This window comes from Lissotriton vulgaris, chromosome 3_1, assembly GCF_964263255.1.
Source record: "Lissotriton vulgaris chromosome 3_1, aLisVul1.2, whole genome shotgun sequence".
Lineage (NCBI taxonomy): Eukaryota > Metazoa > Chordata > Amphibia > Caudata > Salamandridae > Lissotriton > Lissotriton vulgaris.
In genome coordinates, this window is record NC_141689.1 from 1,440,151,282 (window position 1) to 1,440,172,022 (window position 20,741).

Consider the following 20,741-nt stretch of genomic DNA (forward strand, 5'->3'; position numbering starts at 1 on the left):
GGGGCAAGGAACCTCTCCAAATAAATTAGACATATAAAGATACTACGCTATTCAATGCCTGGGAATTTCAAAGAATAACCTTTTATTACACAACTTAGGGCATTATTAAACTCTCTTAATTCTAACATTGATTTCTAAAGGATTTTCTGGCCTCTTCTGCCTGGTTCTTGCAGTCTAGCCATACCAAGCTCGGTTGTGCTGCAGAGAGGCCTGCTCCTACTGGCCTTTTGGCACATGAATGTCTTGCTTTTCAGAGCTTGTTACTACCGGGTGTCTTGCTTTTCTCGGAATTGAAATTCAATAAAGGCCTTTTGTTATGAACAGCATAGATTTGGAGACCCTTGCAAGGCTGAAAGTTTGGGCTTTTGTAAACCTGTAGTTGCAAACCAAGAGGTTTCTCCTGACTGGTGAGATTTTGGGATTAATTACTATTTTGAATACTACTGTTCAGAAGCGTTTGGGTTGTTGATGTTCTGTGCTTCTGGAAAAAGATGTTACCTGGGCAATTGCTGTTCTGGGCTACCAAGTCGTATTAGAGAACTTCAGTTCATTCCTTGTTCCTACTACCCATTGTTCTTGACTTGGTGGGCTCTGGCTGTTCCCATGTTTTGGGTGTTGCAGTGTCCCTATAAATCTTGTTTTTTTAAGTACAGCAAATGAATGGAACCATGCTGTTAGGGAGTATGTATTTTGTATGTGATTGTGATGTTACAAACGTGCCTCCTTTCTGGGATGCCACTGTGTCCCACATTTGTTAGTATTCAGGAGCGGCAAATCCTCTTTTGATAACACACCATTGATGACTTGTTGACATTTTGTTCCTTTACCTTTCTTCAAAATCAGTTCTAAATAATGCATTCTAATAGGGCGTATAAGCCTGTGCCTATTGTGTACCCAAAATGACCCTTTTTTGCAAATGTCAGTGTTAAGATCTAAATTCCGAATTTCCAGGTCCACCTGCTCTTTAGGTCTCTGAAGTTCTGAATCATTTGGGCCGCTGATGGCCTGAAATATGATTCCATCTGTTTCATCTGTGCTCTGCTCTTTTTGGTGTTGCAGCCCTTTGCACCCTTGCTCTTCAAACCCCAACAGCATATTGGAATCTTCATCTGCTGGTTCTTGTAGCACATTGTGGGGGTGAGATTGCAGGCCTTGTGGGCTTTCTTTATCTTGGTGTTTGAACCCTTGTTGCTCCTTCAGTCCCTTCTTCTTCTGGCCATGGAGCACCTTGGGGTCATCTTTCCTTGAATCGGGCATCTCTTTTTGGCTCTGTTGCCGTGATCCCGGAGTCTCTTCAGAGCACTCCTCTTCGGCTTCATTCGTCTCGTTAGACCCCGACTCTTGTATGGCTTGTAAGACTTCTTGAACTTGGACTTGGTTGTACAAGGATTGCAACTCCTGGTGGAGGCTTGTTTCCTGGATTTGTGATACTTTACGCTCTGTCTGTTGAAGGCGTTGGCGATTATTGGGACCTCTTTGTCTACAGGACACGTGTTGGTAGCAGACCCTGGCATCTTTGACTTTATGTGCTGTTGATCTCCTTAGTGTCTGTCTTTGTCTTATCTTTTCTCTCTTTTCTCTCTTTTTGTTTTTGATACTTCTGTTCCTTGAATCCGGTCGTCCCCTAGGACACTTCACACCCACGACTTGCAAATCCTTGAAGTCTTTATTTCCTGTCACACATGTGACCTCCGATTCCTGCTCGTAATCAGGCTGTTCTGAGCTCGTCAGCTTCTCTGCCCCCGGCTGGTCTGGTCCTGGCCAATCCGCAGAGCCCTGTGATCCTGTCATTGGCCGCTCCACAGCATCCTGCTCTTCTTGGCCTTGAGGTTTCCCTGTATCTTGTCCTTCCCGGAAGCCCATTTTCACAGTTCCCTGCTTACATACAGAGCTGTGACAGAAAATGCTCAAGTATAATGACAGGCAGACGAATGAACTGAGCATGTCCGTTTTCAAAGTGTGCAAAATGCAGAGGATGCCACAGAAAATGAACTCCCTGATAAGCTGTTTTCCCACTTTTTGCAGTTCCTTGTGTGCCTGATGTTTTTTATCTTGTGAATCATTTGAGGCAAGTTCTTGAGGGCCGTGGACCTTAGTTGTACCATTGGGCCCTAGGGCTTGTGCATCTACGTAGCTGTTCTCTGGCAGGAGTGCCAGTTCCTCAGGTTTAGGGTGTTCTGGACATTGTAGCTCCAAAGAGCCTCTTTCTAGGCCTGGGGGTTCCTTGTGAGCATGGTGTTCTAGGGCATATGGCTCTTTGGAGCACTCTTCTTCTTCTAGACCTCGAGGTTCCATAAGTTTATGACGTTTTGTGGCGTCTGGCTCCATGGAGCCCCCTTCTTCTTGGCCTTGACTTCTAGTGTCCTCTTGCTGCTCATTCTCTCGGCCTTCCTTTTGACTCTGCTGCTCCACAGTGCCTTGATCTGCTCTGGTTTCATCAATACACTCTTCCTTTTCATAGTGCATCACTATGTTCTTCACCTCTGAGGCATGTTCCCTAGGAACAGAAAGTAAAAGGAATGTAAATATATCCAGAGGATATTTAGACTGCAGCAGACTAAAAGTAGACGAAGCCCATTTGTATTCTAATATTAAGAAATATGTTATCTATTTAGCTCAGCCTACCAGATATGCCCATTGCTGTTCAGTTTCCTTCGCACTTCTTTTCTATCAAATATACTCTAATTACTTATAGTAATTAAAGAGCCCGGTGTCTGTTTTTGTAGGTCCCGTGCCCCATTCCATCTGCATGCCCTGGACGCATCTGCTCCACTGTGTTTCAGTGAACAGCAAAGATCATACTAAGACGTGGTTACCTAGGAAACTACTGTTACATACAACAAACTCGGTTGCCTAGGAAGTGGAGTTCAACAGCAGCATAATGGATTTGGACCATGGCCACACCTATTAGATTTAGAATATTTAGAATATTAGCTATTCTTATTCCGGGAAATGGTTCCTTCTTTTCTCTTTGCTTTCCACAATTGTTTTTGGAAGAACATTAGGAGGTCGAATTCCCGTTTTCTCCAACAGTGAAATGGCTACATAGGGCCTTTATTGCGAGTGCCCCGAAAATCCAGCTAGGCCAGGTAACTTGGTTTACCAGCCAAATCGAAAATTACAAAATCCAATGAAACAACTTGGTTCCTGAGTTTTTTACCTGAACATTTTCCTCAGCCAAAGCAAGTGAAATGACTGGGTGACTTAGCGAAAATGGGGAAGAATCTATGTGAAAACACTGATTCTGCAAAAACATGAAATTGGTAATATTTTTGCTCCCCTGCCACTGGAAACCCGGAAGTAAGGATTTACAGCCTGATTCATCAAAGGTAATTGCGCTCGCAAAGGGCCAGATTTAGAGAATCTGGCCCTTTGCAAGTGCGATTTTTGCATTTGGGATTCATCATCCCAAATGCAAAAATCGCTATTACCGAAATCGCATATTTGCGAGGAATTGGATTTAAGGAATCTCTAATAGAGATTCCTTAAATGCAATTCATCAACCATTTAGAAATCGCGAAATCGCAATATTTGGTCGCAATTTACCACCAAGTCTGACTTGGTGGTAAATTGCGAAAAAAGAGTAAAAAGGACTTTAGTGCATTTTTTTCTTTTGCATGTTACACACACACATGTCCTTTGAACATGTGTATGCGCAACACCTGTTCAAATGTGCATTTAAGGGGTGCTACAGGGTGTCCTTTGGACACCCCTGGCACCCTACAAATCGCTATCTTATTTGCGATTAGCAAATTGCTAATCGCAAATAAGGAATATTCTCCGTTCATTCCTATTGGCCTTTTGGCCCATAGGAATGAATGGGGAGTTTTTCCTTATTTGCGATTAGCAATTTGCTAATCGCAAATAAGGAATGTTTTAGGAATCGCATCTTTTTTTGCGATTCCTACATGAATACCGTTTTGCGAGTCTGGAATAGCGATTCCTTATGAATCGCTATTTCAGACTCGCAAAATGGCCCAATGATGAATCAGGCTGTTAGATCCTGGGGTTGCGGAGAGATGGGGAATACATGACTAGTTTCCAGCACCCTCGTAATGGGTCTCGTAAAATGATAAGAACTACTAAAAAAAAACATCGTTAATTTGCTGCCTGTATTTCACCATTAGTTCTCTCATTCCAAAACAGAATTCGTACATGCATTCCTTCAATCCACCATAATTACGTCATAATTATTTATTTTGTGAGGAGAAATCTGTTGACATAGAATTGTGGTGCTTTATGGAAAGAGAGAACTAATGCTGGTCAGTAAACAGAAAAAATTCCCCTTTTTGCACTTGCTGATGATCTATGCACACGCATCTGTCATCACACATGCACATGCCACTAGCACAGCTGTCGCCAGACAATTATGTGACCACCACTCGAGAGGGCTTTGGCTCCACCCACATGTTGAGATCCAGGAGTACATTTTTTGATTGGGCAGAGGTTGTGTGCTTCAGTGCTTGCCCTCAAGCATCTGTGATCATTTTGCTTATTTATCCAACTGCCTAAGCTTGAATTTGCAAAGGCATACACTCACATTGAAATGCTATTTAAGTAGATAACTTGATAATTTATGTTGTTTTTCTTTGGCCGCAGCATCGATTGGGGAGGGCAGTCTTTAACGTACATTGAGTTTTTAGGCCTGGCTTGACAGTGCAACTGTCACTGATCTTTTAACCTACACTAATATTATTCTCCAGTTCTTTGCTTCCACACAAATGCATTTCTATTCCCTTGCTATTTAATTTTAAAGTTTCACATTATCGTACAACATTCCTTTATCGCTTGACCTGTTGGCATTGCCAATTCGGGTTTTGTTTTTGGCCATGATGCACAGCAACAGGTAAAAGGCATTGGCAAAGCCAATATCTCCTAAAGGTAAAGATGAGACCTATTGACTAGGCCAATTTTTGTGGAGGCCACATCTTGTCAGTTTTTTGTCTTAAGCCATTTGATCACCACCTTTAATTGTGTTGCTTGATAGTACGTGCTAAAGGGTGGAAGGGGCTCCACTCTTCTTTGTGCCCTGCATAAGTTTTACGAGAGCTCTATCTGGCACCTTTCCAGATAAATTGTGATATGGACTGTTGAAGACAGTTCTAGAGATATATCTCTGCCATTTTGAGTAAAGCCTAGGAAACGTACAAAATTCACTGGGGCATGTTTCTTTTTAGGTCGAAGTCTTCACTGTCTGGTTTGCTAATGATCATCTTGGGGACATTCAGAAAGTTTTCCTGGTAATGCATTCCACCCATTGCTTACCATTAGCTTTGTAGTTTGTAACTCTTGTTTGCTTACTTTCTGTTTGCTGGCTTTATTTACTTTAGGCTGTCCAGCTTGAATTCGTCCCTTCCCTTGCCCAAACCCTATTTACTGTTTACTTCCACCAGTGTTCAATTCCTATAAACAGAGCTTTAAATCTTGATCTCATCTTGTCACATTTGCTGTGCATTCAAAGACAGAGGTCAAGTGCCAAGCTATGTCTTCCAGGGATCTTGGTGTTTATTTATTTTTCTCTGACTTCAAAGCAAGAGGGTGTATGTGACAACCGTGCAAGCTACTCTATGCCACTGCACCACTCTTCACCAATGCACTGTATGCCATTACACTCTATGCCACTCCATTCGACTCTACACCACTCCACGTCACTGCACTCTACATAGCTCCATTTGATGCTGTGATAAGGTGAACCTTGATCCCAGCCTATATGGTTGTGGAATAATGCATGGGCTTGTGCAAGGACACACTGCATGAACTGTGGGCAGCCACATAGCACTGATATCGGCAAACCCTTCCCAGTACACATGGTTCACAGAAGAAATTAAATCAGACAACATATGATTTGGTGTGTGTGTTGACGCTGTGTGTCTCGCGGTGTAGTGTATACTTTAAGGCAGAGAAGCCTGCAAAGCTGGACAGTTGAGCTAACATGCTTCTTCATATATCCTGCTTGTCTATGTAAGTGTATATGAGTTTTCTTTTGAGAAGTTGAAGTTGTAATTGGACTTGGACTTGTTGCAGTCCAAAATCCTGGGATAGATAATAAGTGTATTGTTGTTTAACTTGTCTGTTAAAGTTTTGTGGTGTCAGTCCGTGAGGTACCATAGGCTGCACAATTAAGATAGTGAACTATGACTGTTGTGGGTAGATTAATAATGAGTGGTGTTCGTAGATCCTGTTGCTCAGAGGAGAAAACGCATTAGTCAGGGTGATTTCTGGCTGGTCGAGAATTCACTTGTATTTGTGTAATGACGTTGGAAGCGATATTCCCATTTATCCATTAGGTGAGTACAAACTTTGAATTTCTTTACTGCAGCAGATAAGAGTTATTTTGCTGTTTATGTTTTGCTTTGGCATTTTTGTAAAAGTTATGCTCACATGAAGAAATTCTAAAGGAGGGTGAGCCTTTGCTAGATGCTGCAAGCTCTGGTATTGCTTGGTTTGTGTGTGTCTGCACTGTGCTTGGTTACTGTGATCCTGTGATGCACTGTGAAAGGCTTGCATAGACGGTGCCGTACTGAGATTGGACACTGACATTGCTACATATTGCATGGTGATGTTCTGAGAACTGAGTATTTAACATCTTTTTCTCACAGGTCATGGGGGCACCATGGAAATCTAATTAAGATGTAACATTAATGTTTGTTTATCACATATGTTTTGATAACTATTTCCCTATTTAGTGGCACTCCACATATAGTATTGGTACTAAACCCGAACCTAGTAGATTAGGAAATCCTTTACCCTGGTTCTGAAAAATACATCTGACCAATTGGGAGACAAGGCCATGAAACTTGTTAACCACATGGTGAAACCATAGGTTCATATTGCAGACTAACAAAGTACTTTGACATAGTGGCCAGAAGACGTAAGAGCTAGCCATATGGCACAGTGAAAAACAGCATGTAACAGCTTGTCAATCAAATAATGGAACAGTCTGTTAAGGATCTGCCCAAGTCAAAATCACGCACCAGTACACTGAGCCACATTGACTTTTTAAACCCAGAGAAGGACCATACAGATAACGCAATTGAGACTGATGATTTTACAGGGTTTAAAATACCTTTCTTCTTTTTACTTTAATAGCATATGTGTAAACAAGTTTCTAATGATTCTTAATGATGGAAGTTTTTAACATTGTGAGTTTTAATTAACTGTACAATAAAGCTATTCTATTCATAGGTTCATAACTATGCCCATTCAGTAACCTACTGTTTTAAACCTAGGCACAGACATTTGCCAGTAATAAAACTTCCTAAATAGGGATTGCCCTTAGCCATTTTTACAACACCACCACCCAATCTACCACCCTCATTCAACCCATATCAAAGGGCATCATCCTGTGCCGTGGCAAATACCTGGCTAGGATCGAATGAAAAGATCTCCGCTAAAGAGCCCTGCTTTTGGGGCCCCCGGATAATCCAGTGCCCATCCAGCAAATGAGCCTAGTCCGATAATGAAGCAAACCACCTTGGTGGTGAGGGCTGTTGCATCCCCAAAATGGGAATTTCTATAACCAACTTATGAGACTGACTCCACTATTTCAATTTGGAATAAGGTGGTGTGGTGGAACAACAATCTACATGTAATTTTGAACTCTTTTGGAATAATACATTTGTTTGACTCATAGAAATTTGATGGACAGCACACTGCATAAAAATGATACAATAACATCAAGTGATGCCAGACATCAATAAGGGTTAAACAACAAATAGTATATCAAGCAGCTATTCTAAACCAAAATGCTGTATTTTGATTGTTTCCAATCCAGTCCAGTCAAAGGAGAACCATAGCTAAAAGGTGAGACAAATCTTCTAACAAACACAACCTACATATCACTATGCCTTGACTTGAACCTTGGGTGACAATTGCAGAAGGATAATCCTGTATTTATATTTTGGCATTAACTTACAGAGAGGTCTACCTGTGGTATAATTCTCCATCCTGTGAGTGTCCCAGCAACAGGAGACCAGTATCCTTGGCAACATTTGAGTCAGAGTTTGGCACCAAATTATCAAGAGCATGTGATTTACAAGGGCTACACTAGTTTGAAGTATAAGTACCGGATCTATCTAGATCCTGTATTTTTAGCAAGGAGGGTCATGGCTGCTTTATTAATTTTTTTATGCCAGTCAATATCCTTTTGCCATTATGTGCTCATGGAAAACGATGAGCAGCTCATATGTGTTTTTCCTGTATTGCAACTGCTGGCGTATGTTGTGAAGTAGATACACGTTTGCAACAAATTACAGCCACAAATGGGCAGTTGGACTCTTCCTATAACTTTATTATTGGAGAAATTCACTTTTAAAGCATTCAATAGTGTATAAAATCAACCCTTGCCACAACCACTTCAGTTTGTGAGCGAGGATTGCATGCAACGCACTGTGGCTTTAACGAGCCGCAGTGCAGTTATTCCACATTTCTCTCAGAGCATCTCTGGTGCTCATTCATGCTCAAGGTCCCAAACAAAACCATCAGAAGTGAAACTAGAGTCCAAGAATTAATTTTTTATTTGCGGCTACTAGGCGCAATTATTGGTTTATAAATTGTGAAGTGGAACGTGGAGGTACACACTTTTAATACTGCCATTTTCTTTGTTATATAACAGTTTACATTTTTTTATCACCTTATGCATACCTGTATTCAGCACTAAACAATGGCAGAACAGCAATAACTCGCTCCATAAAATGTGATAGGCTAGAGACAAACGATCAATTCTTTACCTTCCAATATCTTTTGAGAAAAATAAAAATGATTGACAGATCCTATTAAGCTCCTTGCCTTGTATCTGATCCGGTGACAGCATAATTTTTACTTAAAAATTGTTCAAACTCCTCACTTTATCCTTATTCAACTCGAGAAATATAATTATTTTAGAAGTGTTCAAACTTTACTGGGTGGACAAGAAGGAAACTGCTGCATCACTTCCATGCTCATCCTTACTCTATATTAATCTCAGTCAAATTGAAAGCTGTACTCTAGACCACCTTGTAACAAAAGAAGGAAAGATCAAATTCGATACCCCAATCACGAAGACTAATCATACCCTTACTTCATTGCTTCTCTATCCACTTCTTGAAATTTGCAATCAGTGGCAGTCCAAGAGATCCATTTAATTGGTTGACCAGAAGACCCAAGAAATGGGTAAGAGGTCCGAAGAACATTCATCCTCCCAGGCTAGATTCGAAAGTAGCTCATGAATTTCAGTCCATTCCTCCCATCCTAAGCAATAAGTTAATGGACTCACAGCTCAGTACAGTGAAAACATGATAGAGATATGACTGACCAAGATACACCTAAAAGAGAAAAATATTTTTTATAATGAATCATTGTGTGAATGTCCAGCTAATATGTATGTACTACATTTTCCCTCCTTCCCTTACCCTCTATTTCACACAACAAAATTGTAACCCTTAATACATCTTCAAATCATAATATCTGTAGTGTCCCCGCTATAATACTATTTCCCTCTCTTTTATTTTGTTTTGCTGTTCAACTATTTTAAATGAATTCAAACTTAAAAAATAAAAGACAAAAAAGAAAAATATTCGGGTATTAGTTCCCTAAGCAGGTGAACGACAGTAGGAAATTTATTACAGCAGCCAAACAAATTTGACATCAAAACCCCTCTTTGACATTTTGACATACTGGTGAAAATGCGAAGTGAAAGAAACGAATATAAAAAACTTACATTGAAAGCTATACATACCTATATCACCCAAAAGGCTATTCAAGAGAGTGAAACAATCCACTCTCCTCATTCCAATGCACTCTTCTGTTGCAATCTATATGTATACCTTCTTTCTTGGGAGGATAGAACACACCCTCAAACGCACAGTGAAAACCATTTGTCACAAAGCAACCTTGTGCACTGCTAAGGTAACTTGCTCCACTTGCAGAAAAGTCATAGCAGTACAACTGCTCAATACAATCACCAAAACTAAACATCCCTCTGATTTTCATGAACGAGTTCCCCCCAAATGTCTCGAGGGAAATTTGCACAACAAACACATCCTTTTGGATCATCCTGATTACTGCCACCTTATTTCAAGTGGCAGTCACATAATTTAAAAAAATAACCAAGGTTTCATCTCTGTTAAAACAGCATGCCCCGGATCCCATTGATTTTAGTAACTTTTCCCTGGTCTATAATCTTCTCTTCCTGATCAAAGACCTAGACAGTTTGTAGTGTAGTTCCTATTTTCCCAATAGGCCCTGCGCATTGGAATAACATAAACAGTAGTATGGACGTAGAAGTGCAGATCTTCCAGGTCTCCACTGACTATGCTAAACTTAATTGGGTTTGTTACCAACTAGCTCAGAGGTCACTGGAAACTTTCTTGACTGAATAGGAAGTGATCAGCTTCCCTGGTACAGACAAGAAGGGATTCAGTTTTCCAACAATCGCATAAACATGACAACTTTGCTCCTTAGAATAAGAGTCAATCTCTAGAGTCGTATGAAACAATAGACAGTTATTTTACTCAGTCAGTTTTGTGCAGATTACTTTCACTAAAGTGCAGAGAATAGAGAGACGGGTGTTTTCAACAAAAAGTATTATTTATTGAACAGTCTTTCTTCTCATGCAAGAGAAATGAATTGCCACAATTGCAAGACTAGTTATTGTAAAAAGTGCGTACAGTAAGATGAGTATTGCGAAATAATACTGTAAAAGCATTGATATGGTTTCTTAGCCATACAATGGTTTAAAATGAATAAAACACATATACATTCATATATACATTAGGCTAACATACTCAACTGGTGCTTCTAACTACGCCTACCCCAGTGTACCTGACCTAAGCCTAATACTTGGGAGGGAGTAAGTAAGTAGCAGTTTTAGTTAAGTTGGTTTTGCCAAGGTTTGCTTCAAGAATTCTCTCTAATGGTTTAGTCAACACCATACCTCTGAAATAGAATGTTGGAGGTCTGGTATCTCCTTCCAGGGACTCGATATCCCAGTCACTCGCAAGAGTAGGCTGGAAACGCCAGAGCTGGATTTCTCTGCAGGAGAAAAGACAGCGTCTCTCTCAGCGCGTCGAGGAAGAGGAGGGGCAGCGTCCGCGGGCAGTTTGCATCTGCTGGGCTCTGAAGGGGACAGCTGTTCTGCTCCTATGTACACCACACCATCGCTCGTTGATGTCGTTAAGGCAGTGATAGCAGCAGTATCAGCAGGGCAGCGATAGCTTCAGCTTCAGCGTTTGCTTAAGGCAACGTTGGTAATATTTATACCTGAAAGGTGCCTGGTTTGACGTACGTTTTTGGACATAAGACGTCAATAAAGATGTCACTAGGAAGTGATCGTCTCTCAGTGCTCATTAGAGTTCTATTACTAATCAAAACATAGCAAGTGGGGCTTTCCCAGGTTGCTGAGTTTTTATCTTGTTGAAGAACTCGGAGTGTAATCTAGGAATCTTAGATAGTGGCTTCTGCTGTGTCATTTGCTCTATTGAGCTACAGAGGAAGCTGTAGAGGAAGTGATTCTGAAAAGTGGCTCTGTTCGTGTTAGGCCAGAGATGAGTTTCTGAATTTTGCATTTGATCGGTTATGCCAATATAGGGGTACAAAGGTATTATAGCCGTATAGGGGCATAAGGTCACAATATTGATCAGGGTCCCAGATTAGAACGCGACACCCACTCCACGAATTTATGTCCATCAATTTACTAAAACTATAGCAAAAGATGCATGTTTAACATTACCCACCCCAAAATACATATATGCATTTGAAATGGCGTATCTGAACTACGTGGTAATTTCGGTACTGTACGTCTTTAAGCATAGAAGTCATTCAACATTAAAGCATATGTAATTAATGAACGACTTTGCGAAAAAATTACAAATGAAATATCTCTTAATACAGAAAAGAAAGGCGAGATAATTTCATCACATATAAATGCATTGCTGTAAAATGTGCTAGAGGCTGATGTAAAGTTATTATGTCTCTAGATTTACCTAAAAATAGAAGCTTCTGTTCTTTATGAATAGGTCTACTTTAAGCAAAGAATTTCGTGCCAGAAAAAGGTAAATATTTTTAAAAAGTGTTCAATTAAAAAAAAAATTCTTGTTGAACGGGGCAATAGAGTTCCAACGCTTTTCAGCAGTTTTTGTTGTTCAAAACTGAAGGCCGATTTCAGAGTTCATGGGAACGCTGTGTGTCGGAATGCTTTTCTAAAGTTATTGTTTCTGTTCGGGGGAGAACATCATATCAGACAGGCTCTCAAAAAATTGGTCTACAAAATCAGGTGAAAGTTCGACCAAGTTCGATAGTGCTCTAACTTGGCAGGTGTGAGAATGATTGCTGTCATCAAAGTCTTGATCAGCAATGCTCACAGATGGCCGTACCTGGGTGATGTTGCTTTTGTTTTTCGCTCCACTGTCACCACCTAGTCGTAGCACAGGAGTCTCAACGAATGCCGTCATCAGGATTGGTAGCCGCTGGGGACAACACAATGCGTGAGCCGTTATCGGACTTAGCAAAGTATCAATATCCATTGGTACTTCTGATGGAAGTGCAAGACAGATGTCCAACACGCACTCATCTCCGCATAGCATACATCGAAGCACAGGTAAGATGCAGGATTGCCATATCGGTCTAAATGTTTAGATCTCTCAGCCTGGCCAATCCAAGGACTCTAGTTATTCTGTCCCGGTAGCGGATTGCTAGGATCGTTTCTTCCATCCTTGTAGGAGTCATGTCTGAGCTTTGGCTTGCCATATCGGAGCAGGAGGGTCAAAAATAAAATCCCTGCTACAAGTCCCAAAATAAGGGGTATACCGTCAAAGACTGAATGTACAAAATTCGGAATGATTCCCAGAATTGCTTTGAATGGTGTTAGCAGTCCCGTAAAAATCGTCTTAAATATGCCTGGGATGCCTATGGCACTAGACATGTTAAGAATTTGGCTAAGCATTTCTACGAAATGCACGGGGCAATTTGTTGATAAAAGGTCATGTATCTATGTAGCCGTCCTTGCAACTAGGAGATCATACGTCTCTTTTGATGACGTGATGGGCACTGTTGTCCGCAAAAGCACAGACTTCATTCTGCTTAAAGTATCAATTCGTATAGAAGAGAAATTCAAACGAGGCCAAATGGGAGTCTCAGTGTCTCCAGGGCCGTTTGGAAACAATGCTTGCATACAGCATTTGACCATGGATGTTACGCTTACGAGACAGGCTTTTCGTGGCAAAAGGCCACAACATCTGTGATCCGTTATTAGAATGTAACTCCCATTTGCGAGTTGCATAAAGAAAGCCTCTATCTGCGTTGCAGGTGTGACATGCTGGTGGCATGAAAGGTTGTTAGAATTACCTTCACAGGCTCCATGTAAATTAATACCCTGGCACCAAAGTATACCGCTTAGTGAATGTTTACAGTTTTCACCACTAAGAAATACATTTTTGTTGCTGTCACTATAGCATGTGTGTGTGTATGGTAATTTCCATGTTGACTTAATGTATCCTTTACCCAATCGTTCATACTGGCCAGTAGGTATTTATTCAAGGCATTTTTTAAATCGGAAAGTTGTTATCGGAATTGTGATAATCCCGTGTATTATCCATTCAATGACAGGACTTTCTGACATTGTCAAAGGTAATCTCTCAAGTTTTTCGATGCTCAGGATTGTATAGTCTGCTCCTTTCTGTGCCAAGCTGATTTGTTCATCAGTAAGGTTAAAGATGGAAAACAATTACGTTGTGTTGATTAAACGCCAAGGCACATAGCCTGAACGAAGATTTTGCAGCGTCCAGCCTAACTGTACAATAGAACGCAATTGTGACTGGCCATGCTGTAACATTAGCAAGTCTTTGTCTAATATATCTATGGCAGATGATACAATATTGTCCAACGAATATATTCTGGAGGACAGAGTCATTAACCCATTGTTCACAACAGAAAGTGATTTTTCCAAATTAATACTATCAATTTCTCGTATTTTTTCAGCTGTTTCAATTTGTGTGACTTTCCAAGCCTCGTTGTATGCAGCATAGATGCTGGCCGCTATGAAGCGTTTTTGATGCTGTTTGCGTGGTCCCATAATAAAATCGCGCAAATCAGCACCATCTTTAAGTAAAGATAAGTGTTGCTTAATTTCAGCCAGTGTGGATGATTCTAGCCATTCAAGGCACAGCTTCCCTACACTGTATGTTGTTACTATCCCTGGATGTTGTCTCTAGGAGTATCTAGGGTCTGGTCTGGTTATTGTTAACCCCTGTGTTTTATTCAGGAATCTATCTTGACAGTTGTTTGTGTCAGTAGGCCAGATTAACCACTTTTTCCAATCAGGATGTGTTCTGTTTAGATGTAAAATTTTAGATACGCCTATCTCAATATCTGTTGTTGCATTATCAGGTATTGGCTTTGGAATAGACGGTTTGTTAAGGTCCTTGATCTTAGCTAGGCCAAGACAGGTTGTTTGTTGAATTGTTTCATTTAAAAACATTATTTGTTCTGGGATCATGCAAGCTCAAAATAATGCTTCTAGGCCTTGTACCTGCCACTCTTTTTTACCCCAGATTGTTTTTGTTTCAATGTTATTTTTCCAATAATCATAACCAAATGTCATAATTTTTTCATAAAATGCTTCTGAATATATCAATTTAGTATTTGTCAGCATTGTTTTCAATCCTGTTTTATCTAACAGTTTGTAATAAAACGTTTCTGCATCACTGGTGTTAAACCCTGAGAAGTACTTGAATTTCTCATAGAATGTTTTAGAACTGCTTTTAGGTGGTGTAGCACAATGTTCCCATTGGTTATACTTAAAAACATTTCTAGGCTGTGCAGATTTATGCAAGTAATGATCACCATAGTGTGTGTAGCAGAACATCTGTTCATAACTAGACGGACCTTGTAAATAATCATGATCTGTGAATCTTGCTGACATTTCTAAATCAGACATCATATTATTAATACTTTCAAAGTCCCAATCATCAGAGAATGTATTAGGTTTTACAAAATCACTTAAGGAAACCTTGAATTGATAAGGATACTTCAGGATTTCGATCGGACCATATATTTCATAGTCAGTTTTCTCCCATACTAACCCACCGGGTATTGGAATGGCTGTGACATTTACTATTGACAGTTCTCTTTTCTTCACGTGGGATGATCTGTGTGGTTTGAGGACTAAGTTGATGTTCTGACTTGCTGTGTCCATTGTATTATAATAAACCTTCCTAAAATTAAAACTAAAATTAGGCATAGTAGGAGTATAAATACCCCTGAAATAATCCAATGCTCAATCAATGGTGCATCCAGATATACTTCTTTGATTTTTTGAAAGAGTTCTGTTGCTTTTTCTTTAAAAGTCTTTTTTGTTTCTGGCATCACTTCGGGGTTGCTTTGATCCTCAGAAAAGTTATCGAAGTTGGTGAAGTAGCCAGAGGTAGTTCTGTCAATTGTTGGGATTGTTCTTTCAATTTGTCTTTCGGTAGCACATTCTGATGCCACATCATTGTAGACTGGTGTTTCTTGACGAACTGTTTCAATCTGTGTCTCAAGAGGCACGAGTACCATGGCAATATTGCGTAGTCCCTCTCTGTGCACTGCAGGCTGATCGAATGTGATTAGTCTTTCAGTTTGAACCTCTTGGATTGTTGCAAGTTTGGGTATTCTGTTGTTTCTCGGGAGTCCACTGGGCCTACTGTTGATTATAGGCCACATGCTTGTGGTTTTACCAGGTCGATTGATACAACTCTGTTCTCCTTTTTACCAGCAAGGGGCGGTAGTACTACTGCTCTTGTTCTTTTGATTGCTAAGACAGGTACTGCTTTTCTGTAAGAAGGCCCAAATTCCTTCTTCACCGCTATTTTTTCTCTGACTAGATCCCCAATCTTTGGAATCCAGACAGGCCTTGCTGGGGTTGGTGGTGCCTCGTCAGTGGTAGCTGGCTGTTGCTTTAACTTTATGTTGCTTAAGGATTTTCTTGTTTCATTTAAGTCCTGTAAAACAGCCAAACGATCTTTGATGTCAAAGTCTGTTTTCTTATCTTCTACCACTGATACCTGACTATCTAAGTCCTGAATTCGCATTCTAGTTCAGAACAGTAGTTCGTATGGGCTGAAACCTTTTAGAGAATTTCTTGGCAAGTTGTTTAGGCTTAACTGGACACTTATTAAATGTTTGACCCACCCATCACCCGAACCTAATACCTTCGCTGTTATAGATTGCTTTATGTCCCGTTTTTTTCTTTCTACCACATTGTTCCCTTCGGGGTGTGACGGACAAGAATACCGCAATCCAACGCCCATGCTGGCCATGGCCTCCTTATAGGCTCGAGAGCTGAAAGCAGGACCCTGGTCAGAATGGAACATGGCAATTGAGTATGTGCCGATAAAGACTCGCAGATCTTTTATAACCGTTCTGGCGTCAGCCGAGCGCTGGGGCCACATTTTTTAAGTGGATCTAGCCTTAATGATTAATAGGACGCTGGATGGCAGGTAGACAGCATTATGCCTACCATGGCATTAATGCGCTTGATTCATTGCTGCGATCTCTGTCGTAGTCCGGGCAGTTCTTTACATATTTGTAGTGGTGTAGGCTCATTCCTGGCCACCAGTATACTGATTGTAATTCTTTCAGAGATTCCCTCATCTGTATGTGTCTTGGACCTTCACCCATGTGTGCGTCTGCTATTAATAACTTTCTCCGGTTCATGTTTGGAATTACCCTATCCCCCACTCCAGGGATTCGAGCAAAAGGAACGGAGTTTGCATCGATTACGTATGCATAATTGAGTGGATAGTTCTCGGGTAGTGCTGCACAGTCGCCTTTTACGGACGTTTTGACTGCCAGCATGGTTTCCCCGTCTATGTATTTTTCTGAACGCTTTTTTGTGGCTACGGAAGCCGGTTTAGTGGCCTCCGCTGTGGCTGTATTAGCCAATGAATTCCCTGCAACGTGAACGCCATCACGTTGATGACTCAGAGTGTGTATCACGTGAGTCTTTTGTAGTTCTTTCTGTAAAAGAGCTACCTGTTTCCAAAGCATTTTATGCTTTATTGTGGCACCAGTGTCATCTTTGTAATCATTTTCAATCCAGCTCTGCAACTTATTATTGTAAGAGTTGACACAAAAATGAGAATCGCACACGATAAGTGTTGGGAATTCACGTTCTGCATTTTCAAGCTCCATCTTTAAACATCTGATTTCAGCTCTCTGAGCCGAACAGTTTCTAACTGATTTAGTTTTTGTTATTTTCGGTCTGAATTTACCGCACAGCCAGCGACCTTTAACAATCGCGTATGCTGCATCGTAGGATTTGCTCTCTACGTTGAACTGCTGTACAAATCTATCTGTATAGATTATACAGGTGTACTGTGGGAGAGGCAGAAGTTCGATTGGCAGAGGATATTCTTCTTCATATTCTAAATCATTCAGTTTTTCGAATTGTATTTCACATCTTCCGTTCCAAGAGAATCTACACACTGTATCCATTTCGGATCCAGTGACACTGTAGGCAGGTTTACTGGGCTGAATAGCACCTCGAAGGCGGATTCCGCTGTGAGGATATTGATCCTTTTGCCGTGTGCTAGTTTCCTTTCATTTGCTAATGCAGTTTCCACTGCTTTCACAGTATTTTCTGTGAGACTCAATGTTTTTTCTGCTTGTGTGTACAAGTGAGATTTAATTGAAATTGGTACCTTTTCTCCCTCATTAAAGGTTAGGTACGTGAATCCGCATCTTCCTGGGATGACTCGGATTACAAGATTGCATGTGTTGTCACGTGTATCTAATTTTGTTTTTGCTAACATGTCTGTTTGCAGTGATCTCAAAATTTCTGTGTGTTTTTGAGTCCAATTGATTGGTTTAAAATCAGGTTTAATTAGTTCGTAGAGAGGTTTAACCCTCTCTGTGTAATTTAGAATGTATGTTCTACCGAAATTCAGGAAACCTAGAATCGATTGTAAATTCTTCAGCGTTTTTGGAGCTTGGAGTACAGCGCACTTCTCTAAGAAGTTGTCCGCTAGGCTTTTTCCTTCACTTGATAATTCGTATCCTAAAAATAATACTGTCAGATGGGCAATTCAAGACTTTTTAAAGCTGAATTTGTAACCCTCTGCTGCGAACCCAAGTATAATGGTGTTCACTCTTTTCAAGTGAGTCTCCAAGTCGTCGTCTCTGAGATAGATATCATCTACGTAAGATAATGCCTCATCATCATATATTTGTAGTAACTCTGTTACTCTGGCTGAGAATAGTCCTGGGATGTTCTTGAATCCCTGTGGGAGCCTACAGAAATTTTTCTGAGACCCCATTACTGAGAAAGCAGTCAAGTATCTGCTTTCTGGTGCAATGTTTTGACAAAAGAAACCATTAGATATGTCTAATGTCATTTTATATTTTTTCCTAACTATGTTATTCATTAGTGCAGCACTATGCGAATTTTGCACTGCAAATGTTTTGCAACATGCGTTAAGGTGTCTGTAGTCCAAAACTAGACGATATGAATTGTCTGGTTTGGAGACAGGAAACAAAGGATTGTTCATTTGAGAGGTGCATGTTTCAATCACCCCCTGGTATTCAAGTTGATCTAGAATCTCCCTGACTTGTTTTTTAGCTTCTTGCTTAATGGGATACTGCCTTCGTGCTGTTGGTTGATTTTTTAACTGGATTTTGTGAGGAGGAGAGTCCTCATCCCATCCTACATGATTTTTATATAATGCTGGTGCCTGGGCCACTGCCCATTTCCTTGCATAAGTATATTTTTTGTGAATCGGAATGTGAATCGAGAAGTCATGCATAATCATTTCTTCGCCACGAGGGCACTCCCTGACAAACTCTGGGGGCCAATCTTTTCAGCTAACAGAATATCATAGCCTTTTGAGAGTTTATTCCAAAATAGACCTCTTATTTTCCTAGTCTTATCACCCTCTATACCCAATGTTATTTCGTATATCTTATGGGGCTCGCTAACTCTGGTGTCAGCAGTTTCAACCTGAATGTATTCATTCGTGTCCACTGTCTCCAGATGACTCATCAGGATCTTGCGAGCTATACTGATTTCTGCTGCACTGTCTAACATTGTCTGTGCCCACTCCCCGTTTTTCAACTGTGTCCTCAGTATTCTCGGCATGTTCGATTAATCTAATACTGGCTACCTTCTTTTTCGGAAATTGTAACTTTTTACTTTGAGCAGGTTCCTTGTCTTTGGACTTGGTGTGCTCTCCTGGGTCTGACCGTCCTTTTCATTCCGATTTCTGCGAAAAATATCGAGAGGGACGTGTATCAATACTTTGATATCTATCAGGCTTCTTCAAATTATCCCTATTTCTAAGGTTATATCTTTTCTCAGAGGGCTCCCTCTGGGGAGACTGGTGTTCTCGAGTCGGAGTTCTTTCCCTCCGTCGAGGAGACCTTCCTCTGGACTGGAAAACTTTTTCTTTGGGAGTGGATTGTTTATTTCCATCCATGCTCTTTTTAGGAGTGTTTGATTTATTTTTAACAAATAATTTTACTAACTCTCTATATGCCTTTGTTAATTCTCTTATTTTAACTAAGAGTTCTTCACTTGACATTTTATCAATGTCCGGATGTGGTGTGTAGCTGGCTAGAACCGGCCACGTTGCTCCTGGTCTACCTAGTGGACTGAGCCTGGTAATATGATCATTGTGTTTTAGGGCGCCTTTAAACCAGAGCAGGTGCTCTTGGAATTTTAATGGAATTTCAATCTCCTCGAAAGGAGCGTACTCTTCCGGTGGATCCCCTACTATGTAGTAGTGGAACTCGTGTGTTGCGGTGTTTGCCGCTGGAAATTTTATCCAAGAATAGAATACCTCTGTCTGCCGATATTCGTGTGCCTCTATCACGAAGACGACTGAGCCACCTTGTGTGGTCAGTCCATTTTCTATAAGTTTTGACGTTATAGATTTTCTTAAATGTGCCGGGATGATTATTGCACCCGGTTCAGTAGCACCGTCGGGACCCTGCTGAGTCGCATTTACTGCACCCCCAGTGGTTCCGTTTTCAGTGTCTGACATTTTATTGTCAGAAAGGTTTTGCAGAGCAGGTCTCCAAGGAGACAAAGATTAGGTGCACAATATTTTGGAACACTGTATCCTTCAACGTTGAATAAACCAGAGCTTTACATAGGAATCTCTTCCTACTAAGGTCGGGCGGATTTTAACCTTTCACCCACTCCAGACGTATATTGGAGTATTTACGGGAGAAAGGGGTCTGTGTGAAAAATGCACGAGTGAGTTACTCTAACGTCTTGTGTTAGTTTATCACCTTACCAAACGTTTGGGCGCCATGTAGTGTAGTTCCTATTTTTCCAATAGGCCCTGCCCATTGGAATAACATAAACAGTAGTATGGTCGTAGAAGTGCGGATCTTCCAGGTCTCCACTGACTATGCTAAACTTAATTGGGTTTGTTACCAACTAGCTCAGAGGTCACTGGAAACTTTCTTGACTGAATAGGAAGTGATCAGCTTCCCTGGTACAGAAAAGAAGGGATTCAGTTTTCCAACAACCGCATAAACATGACAACTTTGCTCCTTAGAATAAGAGTCAATCTCTAGAGTCGTGTGAAACAATAGACAGTTATTTTACTCAGTCAGTTTTGTGCAGATTACTTTCACAAAAGTGCAGAGAATAGAGAGACGAGCGTTTTCAATAAAAAGTATTATTTATTGAACAGTCTTTCTTCTCATGCAAGAGAAATGAATTGCCACAATTGCAAGACTAGTTATTGTAAAAAGTGCGTACAGTAAGATGAGTATTGCGAAAT

The 20,741-nt window shown here is 40.7% G+C and overlaps 1 protein-coding gene across 1 annotated transcript in view; it reads right to left on the minus strand.

Annotated features, from left to right (window-relative positions):
* Positions 1-708: 708 nt before the first annotated feature.
* Positions 709-20,741, minus strand: part of LOC147728015 (uncharacterized) — a 29,462-nt gene continuing 9,429 nt past the window's right edge. The window contains exon 2 of the mRNA XM_086963717.1: positions 709-2,497. Coding sequence (XP_086819843.1) covers positions 709-2,497 — 1,789 coding nt within the window. The remainder of the gene's footprint in view (positions 2,498-20,741) is intronic.